The following is a 16,623-nucleotide window of genomic DNA, read 5'->3' as shown; positions in this document are numbered from 1 at the left end:
ATTAGGTTAGCTGACAAACTTCCCAGCCAGATAAAAACCTGGTTCACTGTTTGTGAACTCCCACTTGCAGATAAGGCAGATAAGCACCATAAATATTTATTTTATTTACATTAGGAATTGCATTTCACATTGAGTAGTTCATTTGCAGCAGACACTAAACGGTCTGAACTTGCTCTGAGGTAGCTGTTGCTGCTCCCAGACAGGATGCCTGGCTTCTCTGCCCGAGGTCCGTGCTCTAACAAAAAGTGGGAGTGCTGAAAAGGTAACATACTTTGCCCGCAGCCAAGGCGGGAGCGTAGGGTAATGTGGTGTTTTACTTTGCTCCTTGGCAGCCCTCATGGGCAGGGCTGACTGACTCTGATGGCCTCATAGCCCTTCAGTTGGGATGACAGGGATTGCAAGCCCAGGATTTAACGGCAAGTTGTGACGCTGGGACAAAGGCAACAAAGGGAATCCTCCGGCACTATGTCCTCTCCCTTTCTGCACTCAAGCAAACATCCCCTGTCCCTCCCCATCGACCCACACGCCTCCGCCTCCACCCCGCGCGGCTTAGTTGGAGACAGGAGGTCTGCAGGAGACCACACTTTATACAGCTATTTTAATACAAAGGATTTCTTTGCTCACCTTAGTACCGACTGTCCTTAGGAAGGTAGAGTAAGGAAAGTAAGTGGGAATAAAGAACAGGTTGTTAGGACAAAGATAGCATTAACAGAAAGGATCATGTTAGTAAAAGGAGCAAGAGGGGAATGCAGGACACCACACAAATTGCCAGCATCACCCTCTCTCCCATACCCCATCTTCCCTGCCATCCCTCTTTGGGAGCCCAGATAAAAACCCCTAGGAGGGACTTCCCACCAGTCTCTGTGGGTTTGGGATTAGACCCAAAACTGGGTCAAAACAAGGGGCCTTGGAGAGATGGGAACCAGTGAAGCATCTCACCCCTCTCACCACCCTGACCTTAACCACGAAATGGGAGCTGGACGTGGGCCCGCCAGGTCAGATGCTGCCTGTAAGACGTGCACGAGTGAAGTCCGCAGTGCTGGATGGGGAGAGCAGAGAGGAACATCTGACCCACTGCCCTGCCGCCAGTGAGACGGCTTGGCTGCAACCCTGGGAGCACATAGCCCTAGGAAAACAACCCCACACCTTTGGAAGAAACAGGTGGGGAGCTGTGATTGTGTCCATGTTTTCACAGAAAAAAAAAAACCACACAGAGGAAGAGTATTGGAGAGAGGTCATTCTGTCCAGTGGTTCTCACACTCGGTTTTTGTAACCCAATACAGAGCCTCATTACAGTAAAACTGTTCCTTTAGTCAATTACAAACACTTTGGAAGTGAAAATACTGTATTCCTTCCTACCTTAATAATATTTCCAACAATACATGCCTTAACCTTCTTTAGAAAATCTCTGTAGCTCCAAGGCATATTGTTTCATAGGAATAACAATCTTTTAGCCTGGATTCAAATCAAGAAAACATATATTTTGGAGCTGAAAGTCCTTTCAGCTCTAGTAAGAAGTCTGGGGACTGTGCGAACACTCTCCTTTCTCAGGTGAAGATCTTTTCTACTGTATCCAGCCCATACTCTGCCCCACTCTGAGCTGGTGCAGCACACCAGAACTTTGGGTACGAAGGTGAAGAGAAACATCAAAAGGCAAAACTGACCGGTGTGCTGCAATGCTCCATCTCCTCCACTAGCAGTGGTGTGCTGAGGAGCAGGTGGGCTCCCTGCATGGGGTGGAAGAGGCTTGACTGTGTTTGGGCCCATCACTGTACACAGCTCGTTAGCACCGTTGACCACGCTACTGTTCACCGTGGAGCTGCTGTAATGGCCAGAAGGCTAGTAAACAGTCTTTGCTTCAGCTGGTGGCCACTCATGGGGTGTGATCATGGTTGACTGCAAGCCTGTACTCTGTGGGCCACAGTGTTGCGCCCATATTTATGCCTGGTTTCACTCCCCTGCCCCATCGTCCCACTACAATTTTCTGTGGCAGCTGGGAGTCATGTATTGAACTCGTGTACTCCTGAGCAATCTGCTCTAGCCAACCTTGCCTGAGGAGTGAGGTTGGACTAGAAGATCTCAATAGGTCCCTGACAACCCCAGAGATTCTGTGCTTCTATGTATGGTGGACGGGACAAAGGAACTAAACTTGCTTTATGATACCCTCAAAAAATAAACCAGTTCCTTTTATCCACCCTGGCTTCATCAGACAGCCCACAACAGAGCTGTGCCAGCAAAACTGCTGTTCAGCAGCAGCCTGGAAAGAAAAACAGTGAAAGGTGCAGGGACGAGAAGAAAAGGGATTGCTCAAGCCAGGACTTCTGCTTCAATAAGCTTTCATCAATCTGTGCCCTATGGTCATTGCTCAATTTAATTTGGCGAGGTACGTAGAGCTCCTTTGACCACAACACTCTGAGTTTTACCCACTTTCACACCACAGGGAGGCCAAACTCAACATTGGGCATCACGTGGTCCCATGACTACAAGGGTGGGAATTTGTGATACTGGGTAGGAAGGTGAAAAATGTACTGGACTGTGCCCTGACCTGCAGTTTCATCTCTGGACTTGAACTCTAGGGTGCTGGCAGGCGAAGGGCAACTGCCCGGAGAGGTAAATGGCATGCAAATGCTTCACGCCCCCATTGCGACGGAGAAATTAGGGGCCGCGTCATTTCTGCCAAGAGCAACTGCTCTTACCACAGAATTCTCCGTTTTTATCGTTTTGACTTGTAAGCAATCCTCCATGCTCCTCATGGTGCTGTTGGCCTCGGGGCTCTCCTCTGAAACTTTGCTGCTCTGCTTGGCGCTTGCCTCATTGTCCCCATTTTCCTTGAGTGGAGGTGGCCTCGGATGAACATCGTTGCGCTGCTTCTTCGTGATGTGGGCATCAGGGCCATGCACTGTCTTGACGTGTTTCCTGAGGGAACTAGGGTCTGTGTACCGCTTTGTGCAACCAGGGATTTTACAGACGTAGGGTTTCTGTCAATACAAGCAAATCTTGTGTTATATTTAGAACGAGCCCAGATATTCCAGGTACATTGTATGGGCCAAGAAAATACAATGAGCATAGTGGCTGGCAGCAGCAAAATGTGGAGCATCTGCTCCAGAGGATTCTGTAAGACTGAGATCTCTAAGATGTGATATATGGACTGCTACCAATCCACACAGACCTGGCCAGTCATTTGATGTTGGCTGAACCCTTTCTTTTCAGCTGCTGGATTAAAAGACAACTAAGAATTCACAAAATACTTTCCTAATATTACTTTTCCATGTATGTATTTTCTCGATGGCCACAGGAGTGTTTCCTGATTACAGATGGGAGGGAGGTGATGTAGGGGACTGGCCATAACCCATTATCTCTGCTAAGGTGGGGTCTACACTGAGAAATTGTCTGAGACCTTCTGGCTGGTGGAATTCCGGTAAAACTGAGCCAGACTGGATTGACTCTACCCAATCTATCATACCACTCCAGCACCTGTCGCCTTGAAACCTGTTATTGTGCAAAACAAACCACAGGCATGCAATGTGTTTTTCAGACGATAGCACTCTAGTCCCGAATTCATGAATCATTGATTGCCACAGGAAAACAAGGCTGAAGCCATGCTTCTGAAAACAGAAGTCAGCAAACAGATACTTTTCTTCTTTTAACTTTTTTTTTAACTGAGTTTCCAATTCCAAAGTGCATTAGCACCACAGTTGTTTGAGCTGGTGCTGCTGCGCTGGAAGCTCTGAATTCATCACAAGTTCCGCTTTCCGCCTCACAGCTACTCTAAGTATTTTTCTGCCAATGCACTGGGATAGATCCATGGAAAAAAAACAGATAGATGTTGTTTGAAGGCTATCCAAAATGACCATTTCTATTCATTTTTTTCAAATCTGTTTTGTAAGTTCGTCCAGAACGTTGAGTGAAAAAATACAAAGGAGTATATATTCTTTGCAGAAAGCCAGCATCATCGCATGAAAAACATGGAAAGCCTGTTTTTTATTCAAAAGTGTGCTCCCTGACTGATCTTGGCACATCACTTGAACAAACTAAATCCTTGTTAACACCACACTGTGGTAAATATTTAATATATTTTAAAGCTAGGTAAAGCAAAGCACAAGAAGTAAAATAATTTGCTAATAAATCTCATGCAACATTTTGGATGAAGCATTATAGAAACATTATTGCTGCTATTAAGACCTTTACTAAAGAACAGAAGCCTCACCACACATGCTAGAAACTCCTACATTAAACAGTTCAAGAACTTTTTTATAAAGATCCTTTAGGCCCACTAGTTCTGATTTTTCAGACAACAGTAATTAGGGTAACACGATCACTGTTGCTTGGACAGCAAACACTCCACCTAACAGGGTACAACCATCCTCTTCATCAGGCTACACTTCCTGCAACTGAACTGAGTACAATTGCTGTTTCATAGATGTGATTTCATATATCCCCTGGGTTATCCAAATACTGATGTCTAATGCAGTGGATGCCCTAGTGAAGTCAACCACTCAGATATCTCAGATGCTTCCCTCCTACTCCCATATACATACAGCACGATACTCCTTAGAGTGGGAGAACTGGAGACTGCCAGGAACTCGGCAGCACTGAATTTCTTCATTTTAGCTTGAATTGGGGAAAATGTCACTCTGAGCCTTTGGCTGGCCGTGGACTCATACCACTCTTTGTGTATGCACTCAAGAGTGGTCACAGGATGAAAGTGCTCTTCCCAGGAGTCATTTTGAAGGTATCCCTTGAAGGGATTGAAATAGTCACTGAAAGATTAAAATGAAATAATGCATGTGATGTTTCAACAATGAAACAAAAGCCAGTGTGGTAATACATCTCCAGCCTTGAACATCAGCATGTTTGGACTATATGCCTACGTCCTCTCACACGATGGAGATAAATACAGGGAATCTGGAACTTCCCTCTTAGAGGAGATATGGACAACTAGCTCTGAAACTGTGGTGTATTCCAGGTAAACACTGCAATCAGACAAAAATAATCAGTAGGTAGCTAGGAACCACAATAGAGTTACCAGTGTGTGATGGGAAATATTCGCAGCCACAACTCCTGCTTTGCACCTATGTGGTTTTGTGAGCCAAGGTCTTAGCGCAGTTTGCTAACTCACTGGTCATGGCCACAGCTGGTTGCAAGACCCTCACTTGGGCCTGCTGGTCAGTGCAATGAGTTTTGGCATGAGGGATGTCATCTATTGCAAAGGATCATATTATATGTTCCTCAAAAAGAGGATATGGCCCTAAGAGTCATTATATGCAGTTTACAGATCTCCCACAAGTCTCAGGGCATGCTTGTGTTGCATTGACGAGGGTTGAACAACAGTTCAGGAGTGAGAATGACCTCAAAATGTGAGATCATGCAGTGCCATTACTGCATTCCTGCAGTAATGCTCAGCTGGTCTGGTACAAATCCTCCAATAGTGGCTCTGCCGTTTCTGCACCTGAGGCGGCTTTGAAATCTCCAGAGGAAGCAATGGCAGAGGATAAAATCTCTATCTGTTATCCAAGTCTTTAATTTGTGTTGTTGTATGCTGCCTGTGCCAAGTGTCAGCATATTAGATCAGGGTCCACCATAGACAAAGAGTTGGATGCGTCTGCCTTACAGCCTCACCTTCTTGCACAATGGGAACCCAAATGAGCAGACGTTCAAGTCTGTCCAAGCGCTGCTCAGATGAAGGGAGGAATCATTCCAGAGCCAGTTCAGCTCCTGATCTGGATCATTTGGGAAACTAAACCCATCAAAGAAATTACATTTAATACTAAAGAAAAAGCCAAAGCAAAAATTCCACATGTAGGAACACGAGACAACAGCTGGCCCAACGGAAGGGGAGACTCTGGCGTCCCTAGGAGGGATCCTGGAAGGCCTCTAGGGATCCAAGCTCAAGTGATCTATGGGCAAAAAGTAGCTCACATACTGCTCAGTGTGTGCAAACTGGGGAGAGTGAGTCTGTATCCAGCACTGAAAGGTGTACCAGCAGTCTTGATCCATCCACATCAGAACCCTTAGGGATGGAGGAGAGACACAAAATTGATTTAAGGACAGGAAAAAATGTTGCAGTAATGGGAATCTTCAGTGACTCGATCGTCTTATTTAGCTTATGAGAAAGCAGATGGTGAGCAACTTCATACTGTAGTGTTATGAAGGGGAAATAGCAATGATGAAAGGGACATTGGATCCAGCACTGGAGGGAGGCAGAGAAGGCATTCAGGGCTGAAAACAAGCAATTTCTAATAAGTGAAACATGAGATTAAATCACAACTGCATACCTTTCAGGGAAAGAAGCTTTAACAGACATCAAGTGATGTTTTAGTCCAACACCAGTTACTGGGAATGCAGGTTGCTGAGCAGACGAGAGGCTGCATGTCTTGTTGGTCCCTCCTGGCCTCAAGGTCTGTGCAGCCTCAAACCAACCCCAAAATACTCAGTGCCAGTGTGGATATGGGTTAATTTTGACCTGTGTCCTGCTGGGGAAGTGGCTCACTGGTGAAGGACAGTCCTGACATTTGGGTTCATATCTAAACCAATTCAAATAACACTGAGATCCAGGTCATTCATTAGGTCCATCTCAGCATCACACAGCACAGAAGGGCATCCTCGGCTTTGAGACCTTATTCTGACTCCAACAGAACGTCTGAAACCTACAGAGCTCTAGTTATCACTGACTGATATTATGTCAGAGATAGAAATACTCCCAACAAGCCCTTTGTAGACACAGCATCTCTTTAAAAGGCTGTCATCTGTGGCAATTGTGTTCCATTCTCCAATAGTCTATATTTAACTGTTGCAAATTAGGCTACAGACTGAATTCTTCATGGCTGCAAACACTATTAGAACTTTGGAGTGTTGTTTTTTCTTCCTCTGTCAGCTAATTAGTGGTAATATAAATTTCAATCGTTGGCCATGGTTGATTGCAACAGACCATCACATGCGTTACAATAAAGGCAATTTCCTCTGATCCCCAACTACTAATAGTGGGTCTTAATTAGCCAAGGTTAACAAAGCATTGCATTGTGCTCTATCATTGTACATCAAACGATGGAGGGAATATTATTTCCAGAGTGTCGGGATCCAGGGTAGCTGTTATACTACTGCAAGTCTGCTCCACAGTAATATTAAACACCACGTGCACAACTGTACAATCCTATTTGTGCTATTAAAAATTATAAATTTGGAAAATGCTTGCTTTAATTTCCAAAGTCGATTAAAAAGTTTGCATACTTTAACATCTGTTTATGATTTCAAACATGGCTTTCATAAATATAAAGCTAATACGGTCTGGCTCTCTAGAAAATAAATTCCATTAAAAAATAAGAAAGACCTCTCATTACAGTAGGTTTCTTTTTACATGAGTCCAGCATGTAAAGTGTATGTTTATTGTCAGCAAAATAAAAAAGCAAGCCCTCCATTGAGCTGCGGTGAGCCCAGGCTTACCTCATTGGAATGCGTCCTGTTCTGGTGCTTGGCTCTGTCCGAGGCATTGGAAAAGGCTTTATTGCAGCCTTCGTGTTCACAGACATAAGGTTTTTCTCCAGTGTGGGACCTCAGGTGTGTCTTTAAGTTCTCCAGGCGGGAATAGGCTTTGGAACAACCCTCAAACTAAAATAAAAAAATAACACAAGAGGAGTGATTAATTAACCAGAAAAATTTGATTTTCCCCCTGCCTAAACCCTTCTCATCTGTTTCTCATTCTTTCCTTTCTTCTTCCCTTTAAAGGGCTTGTGTTTTAGGGAACAACATCCACTTTGTTGGGAGAATTCGCTTCCCTAGACGGGCTGAGAGTTTCAGCGGTGAGTCATATTTAAGGTGCTGCTCCTTGTTGGGTACCCACCTGACATTTCAACAAGAGGTTCTTTTTTCCAGCAGGGTTGAACACCTCTCTGCTCCTCCCAGGGCTCTGTTAGCCCCTCCTGCCATGCCTCTGCAGCTAACACACTCCAAAACGGAGGCTGTCTCCTTCCCACCCAGAGAACTGATGGCTTCTTGACAGTTTGACCAGCCTTGTAGCTTTACTAGCACCAGCACTGGAAAGGCCAGACCATTCTCTAACACACAAGAAGAAATCTAGCAAGCTTTGAAGTTTTCCAAATTACAGCTTGGGTCTACTCTCGGAGGATGCTGTGGTCAGGCCGTCTGACATTACCAGTTTAAAAAACAAGACTCTCAGTCTTGAAGACAGATGGATTTTTGGATGACAAAACAGGCCAGGAACCTTCCTTCTGGAAGGAAACAAGCTGCCCACACAACGAGACGGAGCAGCCTGGGAGACATGGTGAGGCTTTGAGTGATGTGAGTCCTGCTACCGTCCGCTTTGGCTGGGCTGGAGGCTTCTCCCTGCACCTGCCCTGTCTGCAGCATGGGAGGATTTCACCTCAAACCAACAGGGCTGTCTTAAACGCTCTTTGACGAAAGAAGTGGGAACTCACAAACACTGGAAGAGGTTTTAAGAAATGCCAAGCTTCTTTCCAAATTCTAGCTAAATGCTGCACTCGCTGTTCAGCTGGGAGCGTTGAAAAGCCCATGCTGTACTTCCTATGCAAGCACCTTTACATTTCAGCAAGCAGTCCCTCCTGTTGCAATGTATGCAAGCTGCAAGGTGTTGCATCTTAGTCAGATCACTTAAACATGTCTACAAATCCAGTCCAGATGTAACAGGACTTCACATGGCTATGTTTGAGTCTTGGCCAGTGAAGAAACTGCTGTTGTAGCAGGACAGGTTGTGCTGCAGTTCAGTGTCTGATTTCCCTGGGGGCAGCTGTATGCAATAGCAACAGTACCTGTCTCCTTCTGCTCCATGGGCATAGGACTCACCTGCACTGCTAAGGAGTGAGGCAAACATGCAGCCCATGAAACCCATGAAGCATGTAGGTACAGGTTGGTCTCATATAACTTTGTTGTGCTGGAAAAGAAGTAGGGTTACTTAAGCTTCCCTTTAAGGTCTAGTATAGGAATGGTGGACATAAGGAAAACTTCCTCCGCTTTCTTGAGATATCCAGATCTCTTCAAGGACAGTAGGAGCATCCTGCAAGAGATGATTCTTTCCACAGCTTTGTCAGGGTTGGATAGGTCCAGTTCCCCGTCCTCAGACACCTTCCATTAGCCCATTTGGCCCATAGAACATGCCACAATTTTGAGGTAGCACAGTATATCTCTTTCTTCTCTTGCCATGTGCAAACAGTCCTTTACAACTCAAGTCTCTTATGGTTATTGAAACATATCATTACACTTGCTGGAAAACAAAGGGAATTCAGCATGAGGCAACTCATGTCCATTCTTGTTCTGCTGGGTACTGACAAAAAAATGCAGTTATTAAGAGCAAAAGTACTGAGGTCACATTTTCAAATAAGAGCTTCTCAGCAAGGCAGCCTGTGCATGTTCAAAGTAGTTGTTCCCACTCTTACGTGTGGATTTGATTATGTCAGTGGGAGTTCTGGCTGTCATCTGTTGAAATAATCCTTGATCGAATCCCAGGCTGCAATTGGGCTCATCTGTATCTTGACGTACACCACAAATTTCTTGTCTGAAACAAATGGCGCTTTGCAAAATCGCTGCCAGACTTGGGCAAGGAATGTTCTGCCACAGAAGGGCACCGTCTGCAGAGCTGAGACGTGTCCTAGGCGGTTGGAAACCGGTGGTGCTCCAGTTTGAGGGGAATTGCTGCAATATATCGCTTATGGAGGGACTGAAGTTCTCCAGGAGGCAGAGGATGACTTAAGCCTCAATGACACACAGCCTTGCCATGGCTCCAGCATGACACAACTTAGGGTCAAAAGAGGCAGGATTGTGCAGCGGTGGTTTTTCCTGCTCCATTACAGCACTGAAAAGAATGCAGTCCCTGCTGCTTTTTGTCTTCTGAGTCCCTCTACCTGCGAAGACAGGGCTAGACTTTCCCTCACTGCTCACTTTGCAGCACACCGATGATCGATATTCCTTGATACTTTCAAGGAAGATTGGTAAAGCACTAGAACTGGGCAAAGTGCTTTAGAAGATTAAAACAAAGGACATGGCCCTGTGCCCCAGGGGCTTATGCTCTAAATTAAATGAACACAGGGCTGGAAGATTGATAAAGAAGTCATGCGGCAAGGAAATCATACATATCCTAATATTTGTAAGCAGGAGCTGGGGCAGAGTCAGGGAGGAAGTGGGGCTGGAAAAGACTGATGGAGCAGAAGAAGAGGAAGATATGGGAGGAGGGCTCAGACATCTGCTAAGCAGAAAGACTCATCGCTGAGACTTTGGGGAGTGGAATGGCGTAATACTGACAGTCGAGGAGGTATGAAAAACTGTCAGGAGGAGAAGGCAGGGAGCAGAGGATATCGAAAGATGAGGATGGACCTTCGGGAGGAAAAAAGGCTGAAGCATATGTGGAAAGAGATGGTGAATACCTCTCCTATCCTATCAGTTGGTCACAGGCACTAAACTCTACGGCTTGCTTCTCTCCTGTGCCCCGCATCAGGCATCCTTGACTGCCTCACGTCAGCCAGCAGTGTGGTGGGAGACTCCATGTGTGAAGGCAGATACAGGCTTTAATATCTCGAGATTGAGAAGGAGGTGAGCCCAGCTCTCCCATGTGCTAAATGAGCCTGTATCCACGGGGCTGAGTTACAAAACAGCACCCCATGCTCTTCTTCAGTCAGTGTTTAACACTAGGCACAGTGCTGTTTGCATGCAGAAGGTCCTGGGACTGAGCTCCTCTTGGGATTTAAGCACTCAGGGGTTGATCTCACCTCTGGATTAAGAGAACAGAGGCAGAAAGTGTTGGCCCAGCTCCTCAGGCTGGAAGGGGGCTTGTGTGCATACACAACTATGTGGGTGAGGGAAACCTGCAGCCCCAGCAGCAGTACTGGGTGATGCTGAGTTAGACATAATCAGTGTTAGGTGGCTCCCCACAGTGTGGGGTTCCTGGATTTCCTTCTTGGATGTAAGGAACTAAATTGGCTGGTTTTGCACCTTAAGTAACTTGTCCTGAGTCACTCTGGATCTCTGTGGTAGAGCTGAACTGATTTTCCCCCAGGAAATGCAGTTTTGCCCACTAACACCTCGACCACCCTCCTTGACTGCTTGCCCTGTCCCCAGGGTGCAACCTCCAAGTATCTATAACCCAGACACAGAGTGCTGGGCTGGCATTGAGCTAGGGGCCAGCAGGTACCCTGGGAGAGCGCAGCTTGAAGCCACGCCTGTGCCTGCGCACACATTTGTGTAACCACCAAAGTCCAGTGTCACACGTGCCAAGCTGAGATGCATTCTGTGTCCCTGACAGCTCACCGTGCACTTGTGTGGCTTCTCTCCGGTGTGCCTTCGCATGTGCACCACCAACATGTACTGAGCCTTGAAAGGCTTCTGCTCCCGCGTGCAGTCCTGCCAGCGGCAGACAAACTCCTTCTTCTCCCCGTGAATGTGATCGTTGTTGATGTGCTGGTAGGAAACAAGGAAGAAGCAGGTTACTCCTGGAAAAGCATGCATAGTGCTCCCAAAGTTAGCCCTTCCCTCCCCAGTGCTTGTGGTCAGGCATCGCACCTGGGTTCCAGGCGCACGGATAATAATGGGGACGTGGGAGCCAGCTCTCCGATCTGGTGTGCCCTGCAGGAGAAGGTGCATGGCATCCAGCACACCGGGCACGGGGTCCCAAGCAGCCATAAATGGGAGGTTTGCAAAAATGATGAGGACCCATGGTGACAGGGAGAGAGGAGCCCTCTCAGTGTCTCCCAGGCTGCCTGATGCCACTGTTGGGGAAGATGACAGAGTCATTTTTGCCTCTGCTGAACCCTCCTGTGCCACATCTAAGGTGGGATCCTTTCCTGGGGCACTGCTGGAGGATGGGGGAGAGGAGGAGACAAACCTTGGTTTGACTCGATGATCTTAAAGGTCTTTTCAACTTCAATGATTCTGTGATTCTAAGCCTGCTCGTGTGCCAGCCCAAACACAGCCCCTAAGACATCCACCTGCCGTGCGGTGCTGGCGGCTGGTGGGAAATGACAGCATCTGCCAGCTATGTGCCAAGGAAAGCTCGGCGGCCCCAATTACTGCTAATTACTCGGGTCCGTGAAATCCTCTGCTGTCGTGTCGAAAAGCCAGACCCAGAATGGTGCTGTCATCCACCCCATGAGGAAGATGAGGGTCGCTTTTTCCCAGCCCAGGGTAGATGAAGCTCTGCCGAAAACAGACAGAGCCAGAGACTGGCCCGTCGGCAGCGCTGTTCCCGTGGCGGCCTCGTCTCTTTGAATGGGGTCTCGCTGCCAAAAATAATGCCTGTCCTCACTCCTGTGTTTTCAGCAGACATTTACTGACAGGAAATCCTAAAATAAACCACTTTGAGTTTGGGTTTTATTTTTTTTGTGCTGAGATTTTTTTCCAGCTCCCGCCTTTGTCCCTCTGCCCAAGGCCAGGCATGTATGTTGCAGCTCAGGACAAGGCTTTCTCGGGGTAGTGAGGCAGCACGAGGACACAAAAACGCATTAAACCAGAACCACCAACCTTCACGGTCCCAGCCGAATCCAGCCCCAGCATTTTGTGTACTGTGGCCCAATCCTGAGGACAGGGACCTGCTACTTGGGGCACCACGTCCAGCCAGGGGCAAGAGGAGGTGTGTGGTGCTCAGTTGGTCCCTTGGGCACCACAGGTAAATGCCAAGAGCCAAAGCCGCATGCTGGGGAGGCTGGGTTTGGGAAAAGTTTCATACGGGTTTGGAGCTCAGCTGCCTATGCTTCTGGTTTTATAACACGGCATCAGTGTAAGATTTTAGCCTCAGATGGTGGAGATCTGGTGAATGCTCCCGGAGACCCATGGACATGCTAAACCACGTCCAGACCAGACTGGGAAGATACATCTACTGGCTCTGTTTGCGTGGGAGTCTGACTTGCAACCAAGACTACACATGGCAGTGCTAAGAGTGCGGGAGTGCACAGGCTTGCCTGTTCAGTCCTGCTTGGGCCAGAGGAAGACACATATATGGGAGGGGGACTGTAGCCCTCCTTCAGGCTTATTGACTCACTGTCTGGACAATATCTGCTTCCCATCACAGGGTGGAGGAACAGTTGTACAACTCACCATGCTTCAGCTACGGCTCCATAGCCTCCAACAAACCTCCACCTGGCTGGAGGCTTTGCTTGGACTTCTCTCAACTTGAGTATGACCTTCAAGGCTGGGAGTAGCAGCAATGCTTTCAAAAATATGTCCTCACTCCTGCTGCTCCCTGTAGGCATGCTCTTCTCCCACAAGCACATTGCCCATAGTGTACGGAGAACGGACCCTGCTTGCCCAGATACTTTGCTTTGCACGCAAACGAGAGTTTTTCCATACACAGTGGGATGCCACCTTCTCAGAAATTGGACCATGACATCTGTATTTCATTTGCATGTGTATTTTGGGCATCCTGAATCCACAATCCCATTTTGCTAGTAATCATAGTACAGAAGCCTCCGTTTTTATAACCTTCCAAATTTAGGACAATCTCGGTCATTCCATCAAATATTTTCTTTGGGTTTTCCTCCGGAAATAAATTGTGCTGAGCTGCCTGGATCTGCCCTGCACTTTCCTCTAGGCACACCTAAAGAGTTTTTCTTACATCTGAGAGGGAAACACACAAATACCGCTGGACAAATGTGAGCCCAGCCCATCTGACAGGGCTGCTGTGGTCTAACTCCAGAAAAGCAACACCCTGTGGCATGAAACGTGCAACTCACTAAGTACCTTATCACTCATTTGGCCCTGAAAATCACTTCCAAATCTGTCTGTACTCAAGGACATGTTGCACCGAACCAGTGACTTCTGGCAGAGGTGGGCAGGTGCTAGGCTTAGATGGCAAAAGAGCGCATGCCTGAAATTATCATTTAGAGTGTGGTCCCTCTGGGCTAAGATAACGTTTGTGTGCAGAGCTTGGGAAAACAGAGACTGACACCTACTTGGTGGCCTCTAAACATTACTAAAATGAAGATATATAAAAAGGGATGAGAGCAGACATGAGGCCCCAGGAAGAGGGCTACACATGAGTTGCACATGGGTGGCCCCTGGCAGGCTCGGAACCCGGCTGAGGCAACCAGCAAAAGGCTGAAAGGAAAGGAGAAGATGGTGGACTCTTGCAAAATTTGCTCAATCCAACATTTTGCTGCAAGCAGCAGGGTTGCTGGGGCTGGTCAATTCCCAGCAGCTCTGGACTGGCTTCAAACAAAGGGAACTTGCACCACAGACTCAAAATAAGGACTGGGAGGGTGCTGGGCTAGGGGCAGGATGGGGCTCAGACACAAATCGTGTCTGATTTCACAGGCACTCACTGCGAGTTTGAGGGATTTGTTGACCCCAGAAGCCAAAGGAAACCAAATGGTGGATTCCCAGGTGAAGCAGGGCACACAAAATGTTCTGGGAATTAATTAGAACTGAAAATCTGATTAATGGCTTGGTTTGGGAATCCGTCAGAGAGCAGTTTTGGCACTGGTTTGGGGACATCACCATGATTACTGAAGCCCTATTTCCCAATTAAAAAAAAAATCAACCCACCTTTTATGTTTTGGGCCCTGGTGGAGATGCTGGAGCATGTCTGCAAACTTTGGAAGTCCTCTGTTTTTGTGGTAGGGATGAGTTGAGCAAATCAACAGCCCTTAAGTGATATGGCCCCACAGCTCATGTCACAGCAGCATAAAAACCTTTCATGGCCCTGACAGGACTGAGGACAGTACGGATGATGACTGACCTGTAGCTGGTGTAGGTGCACAGAGAGGCTCAGTGAATACGGCCAGCAAAGAAGGAAAGGCTCAGCCCCCTTCCCTGTTTTCTGATCAGGTCGTCTGCACAGAGCCTTCTGTCATTGGGTCGTGCACAAGGGAGACCGAAACTGCAGCCTCAGCAGCTAAGAGAACAACATCAAATAATCTATGAGAGGCTTCTTGCAGCTAAACTCCTCAGGGAGCAGCGACCTGCTTTGGCAGTGTTTACACACTGTATCTCTGATTTGCACCTTTAGTAGCTCCCAGAGTGAGCTCTGGCTGTACAGCAGCTAGTGATAAAAAATGAGGACAAGTGCACAGAAACCCAAATTTATCGCTGGGGTTTCCTCCCAACCATTACTCACATGGACGAGCTGCTCTTGAGTGTCATATTCCTTTGTGCACCCTTCCCAGTGACAGTTCGTCTCATAAATAACCTCAGGCTCCTGTTTACATTCATCCTTATCTAGATCTTCTTTCAGGTCTGTCAGATGCTCCTGCAACACACAACGGTGCATTGTATAAGGTGAACTTCTTTCATCTGAATTCCTCCGTCGCTCATAGATTACAGGGCAGGTATCAACTGATCACAAAACCATGCTCATTGTGGCAACATAACATCCTTGATTACTGTGAAATAATGAGTTACAGAGTTTTGGTAGAAATGGATCAGAGTTAATGACAAGACACAGAACACCCCGAAGCCATGGTTGCAGTGGTGGCTGGCTCCAGCCTGGTCGTGGGCAGTCCCAGGAAAGGCTGGAGAAAGGAAAAGGCTGGCTTTTGACCTTTGGTTCCGTCCTTTGCTGGAGTAAAACTTCAGATCTAGGGGGAGTGGGGAAATACGAGCATGAAGAAACCAAAGAGCAGTCAGAGCCTAGAGGTTACCACATTCGCCTGACATGGGTTGGAAAGGGGAGTTCCTGTTTTCTGCGTCTTTCAATAGACGAGAAAATTATGCCTAACCCTTACCCAAAGATTTATGCCTGCAGGGTGCTCCACAGGGACAAAATGGTGAGTCCTCACAGCACTCCTCTGAGATAGGGAAATCTGGGAAGCTTCAGCAAGACCAAGTGATGAGTGGGTTGCAGAGCAGAGCTCCAGGGGCTCTGGACTTACAAATGAGTTACTTTAATGCTGGGCACACTGTGAGCTCTCTCTAACTTTTCTGTCTAACCAGATCCTCAGTGCTAAATGAAGCACAGATTTTTGTTATGGCTGCTATGAGGATTAAAGCATCAGCACCTACACAATAGTGTAACATACAACATAATTAGTACAATTCAGAGGTAAGGACAACTGTCAGCTCTGCATGTGTCGGACATTTGCTCAAAGACAAGGCAATCAGCAGCCAATATTGGCTTGGGAATTCAGCCGTACAAAACCCTGCAGGTTTTGACCTCTTTCATTCCCTTTCCTCTCAATTACTACTACTGCCTAGCACAGAGCATCTCGCCTCCACGTCAGCTTTAGACAGGAGCGTCTGGGGCAACTGACCACATCAGATGCTGCTCCTCATGATCTGATGCTCCAGTTGGCCCCATAAGTGTGTAGACACAGCCAGACCCGTCTCGAACTGCCTCTGACTTGCCCAAGTGGACCTATCTGTCTGCCATCTGCTTCCCCACCACAATATTCCCAATGCCTATTGAAGGGCTGCAATGATTAATGACTTAACGGCATTATATGGCTTGGAAAGTGAGATGTACTGTACAAAAGTTCAACAATTTTCATTAACTAGCTCATGACATACATGCCAGCTGTGACTTTTCAATTCGAAAATTTAGATATGGAGAGGAAGAGATTTGTTTTAATTGCTCTTAATTTAAGAAAAAAAAATATTGTAAGGCGGCTCTTGAGACAGGAAACTGTAGTAATTTACAGAAAGACTTCTGGAGAGTCAAATTGTATCAGAGCC

The 16,623-nt window shown here is 47.0% G+C and overlaps 1 protein-coding gene across 4 annotated transcripts in view; it reads right to left on the bottom strand.

Moving 5' to 3' along the window:
• GLI2 (GLI family zinc finger 2) overlaps window positions 1–16,623 on the bottom strand; it is a 145,516-nt gene that overhangs the window by 4,164 nt on the left and 124,729 nt on the right. For 3 of the 4 annotated variants that reach the window (XM_086615323.1, XM_086615324.1, XM_086615326.1), the window contains 4 exons: window positions 15,071–15,202; window positions 11,272–11,421; window positions 7,441–7,605; window positions 2,697–2,978 (listed from right to left, as the gene is read on the bottom strand). In XM_086615323.1, the coding sequence (XP_086471449.1) occupies window positions 2,697–2,978; window positions 7,441–7,605; window positions 11,272–11,421; window positions 15,071–15,202 (729 nt within the window). Of the gene's footprint in view, window positions 1–2,696; window positions 2,979–7,440; window positions 7,606–11,271; window positions 11,422–15,070; window positions 15,203–16,292; window positions 16,307–16,623 lie in introns of all 4 variants that reach the window. The other variant, XM_086615325.1, reaches the window with a different exon arrangement.

Source organism: Tauraco erythrolophus, chromosome 8 (assembly GCF_009769465.1).
Source record: "Tauraco erythrolophus isolate bTauEry1 chromosome 8, bTauEry1.pri, whole genome shotgun sequence".
Lineage (NCBI taxonomy): Eukaryota > Metazoa > Chordata > Aves > Musophagiformes > Musophagidae > Tauraco > Tauraco erythrolophus.
Note: the sequence above shows the minus strand (reverse complement) of the source record. Positions and strands in the feature narration are given on the sequence as shown.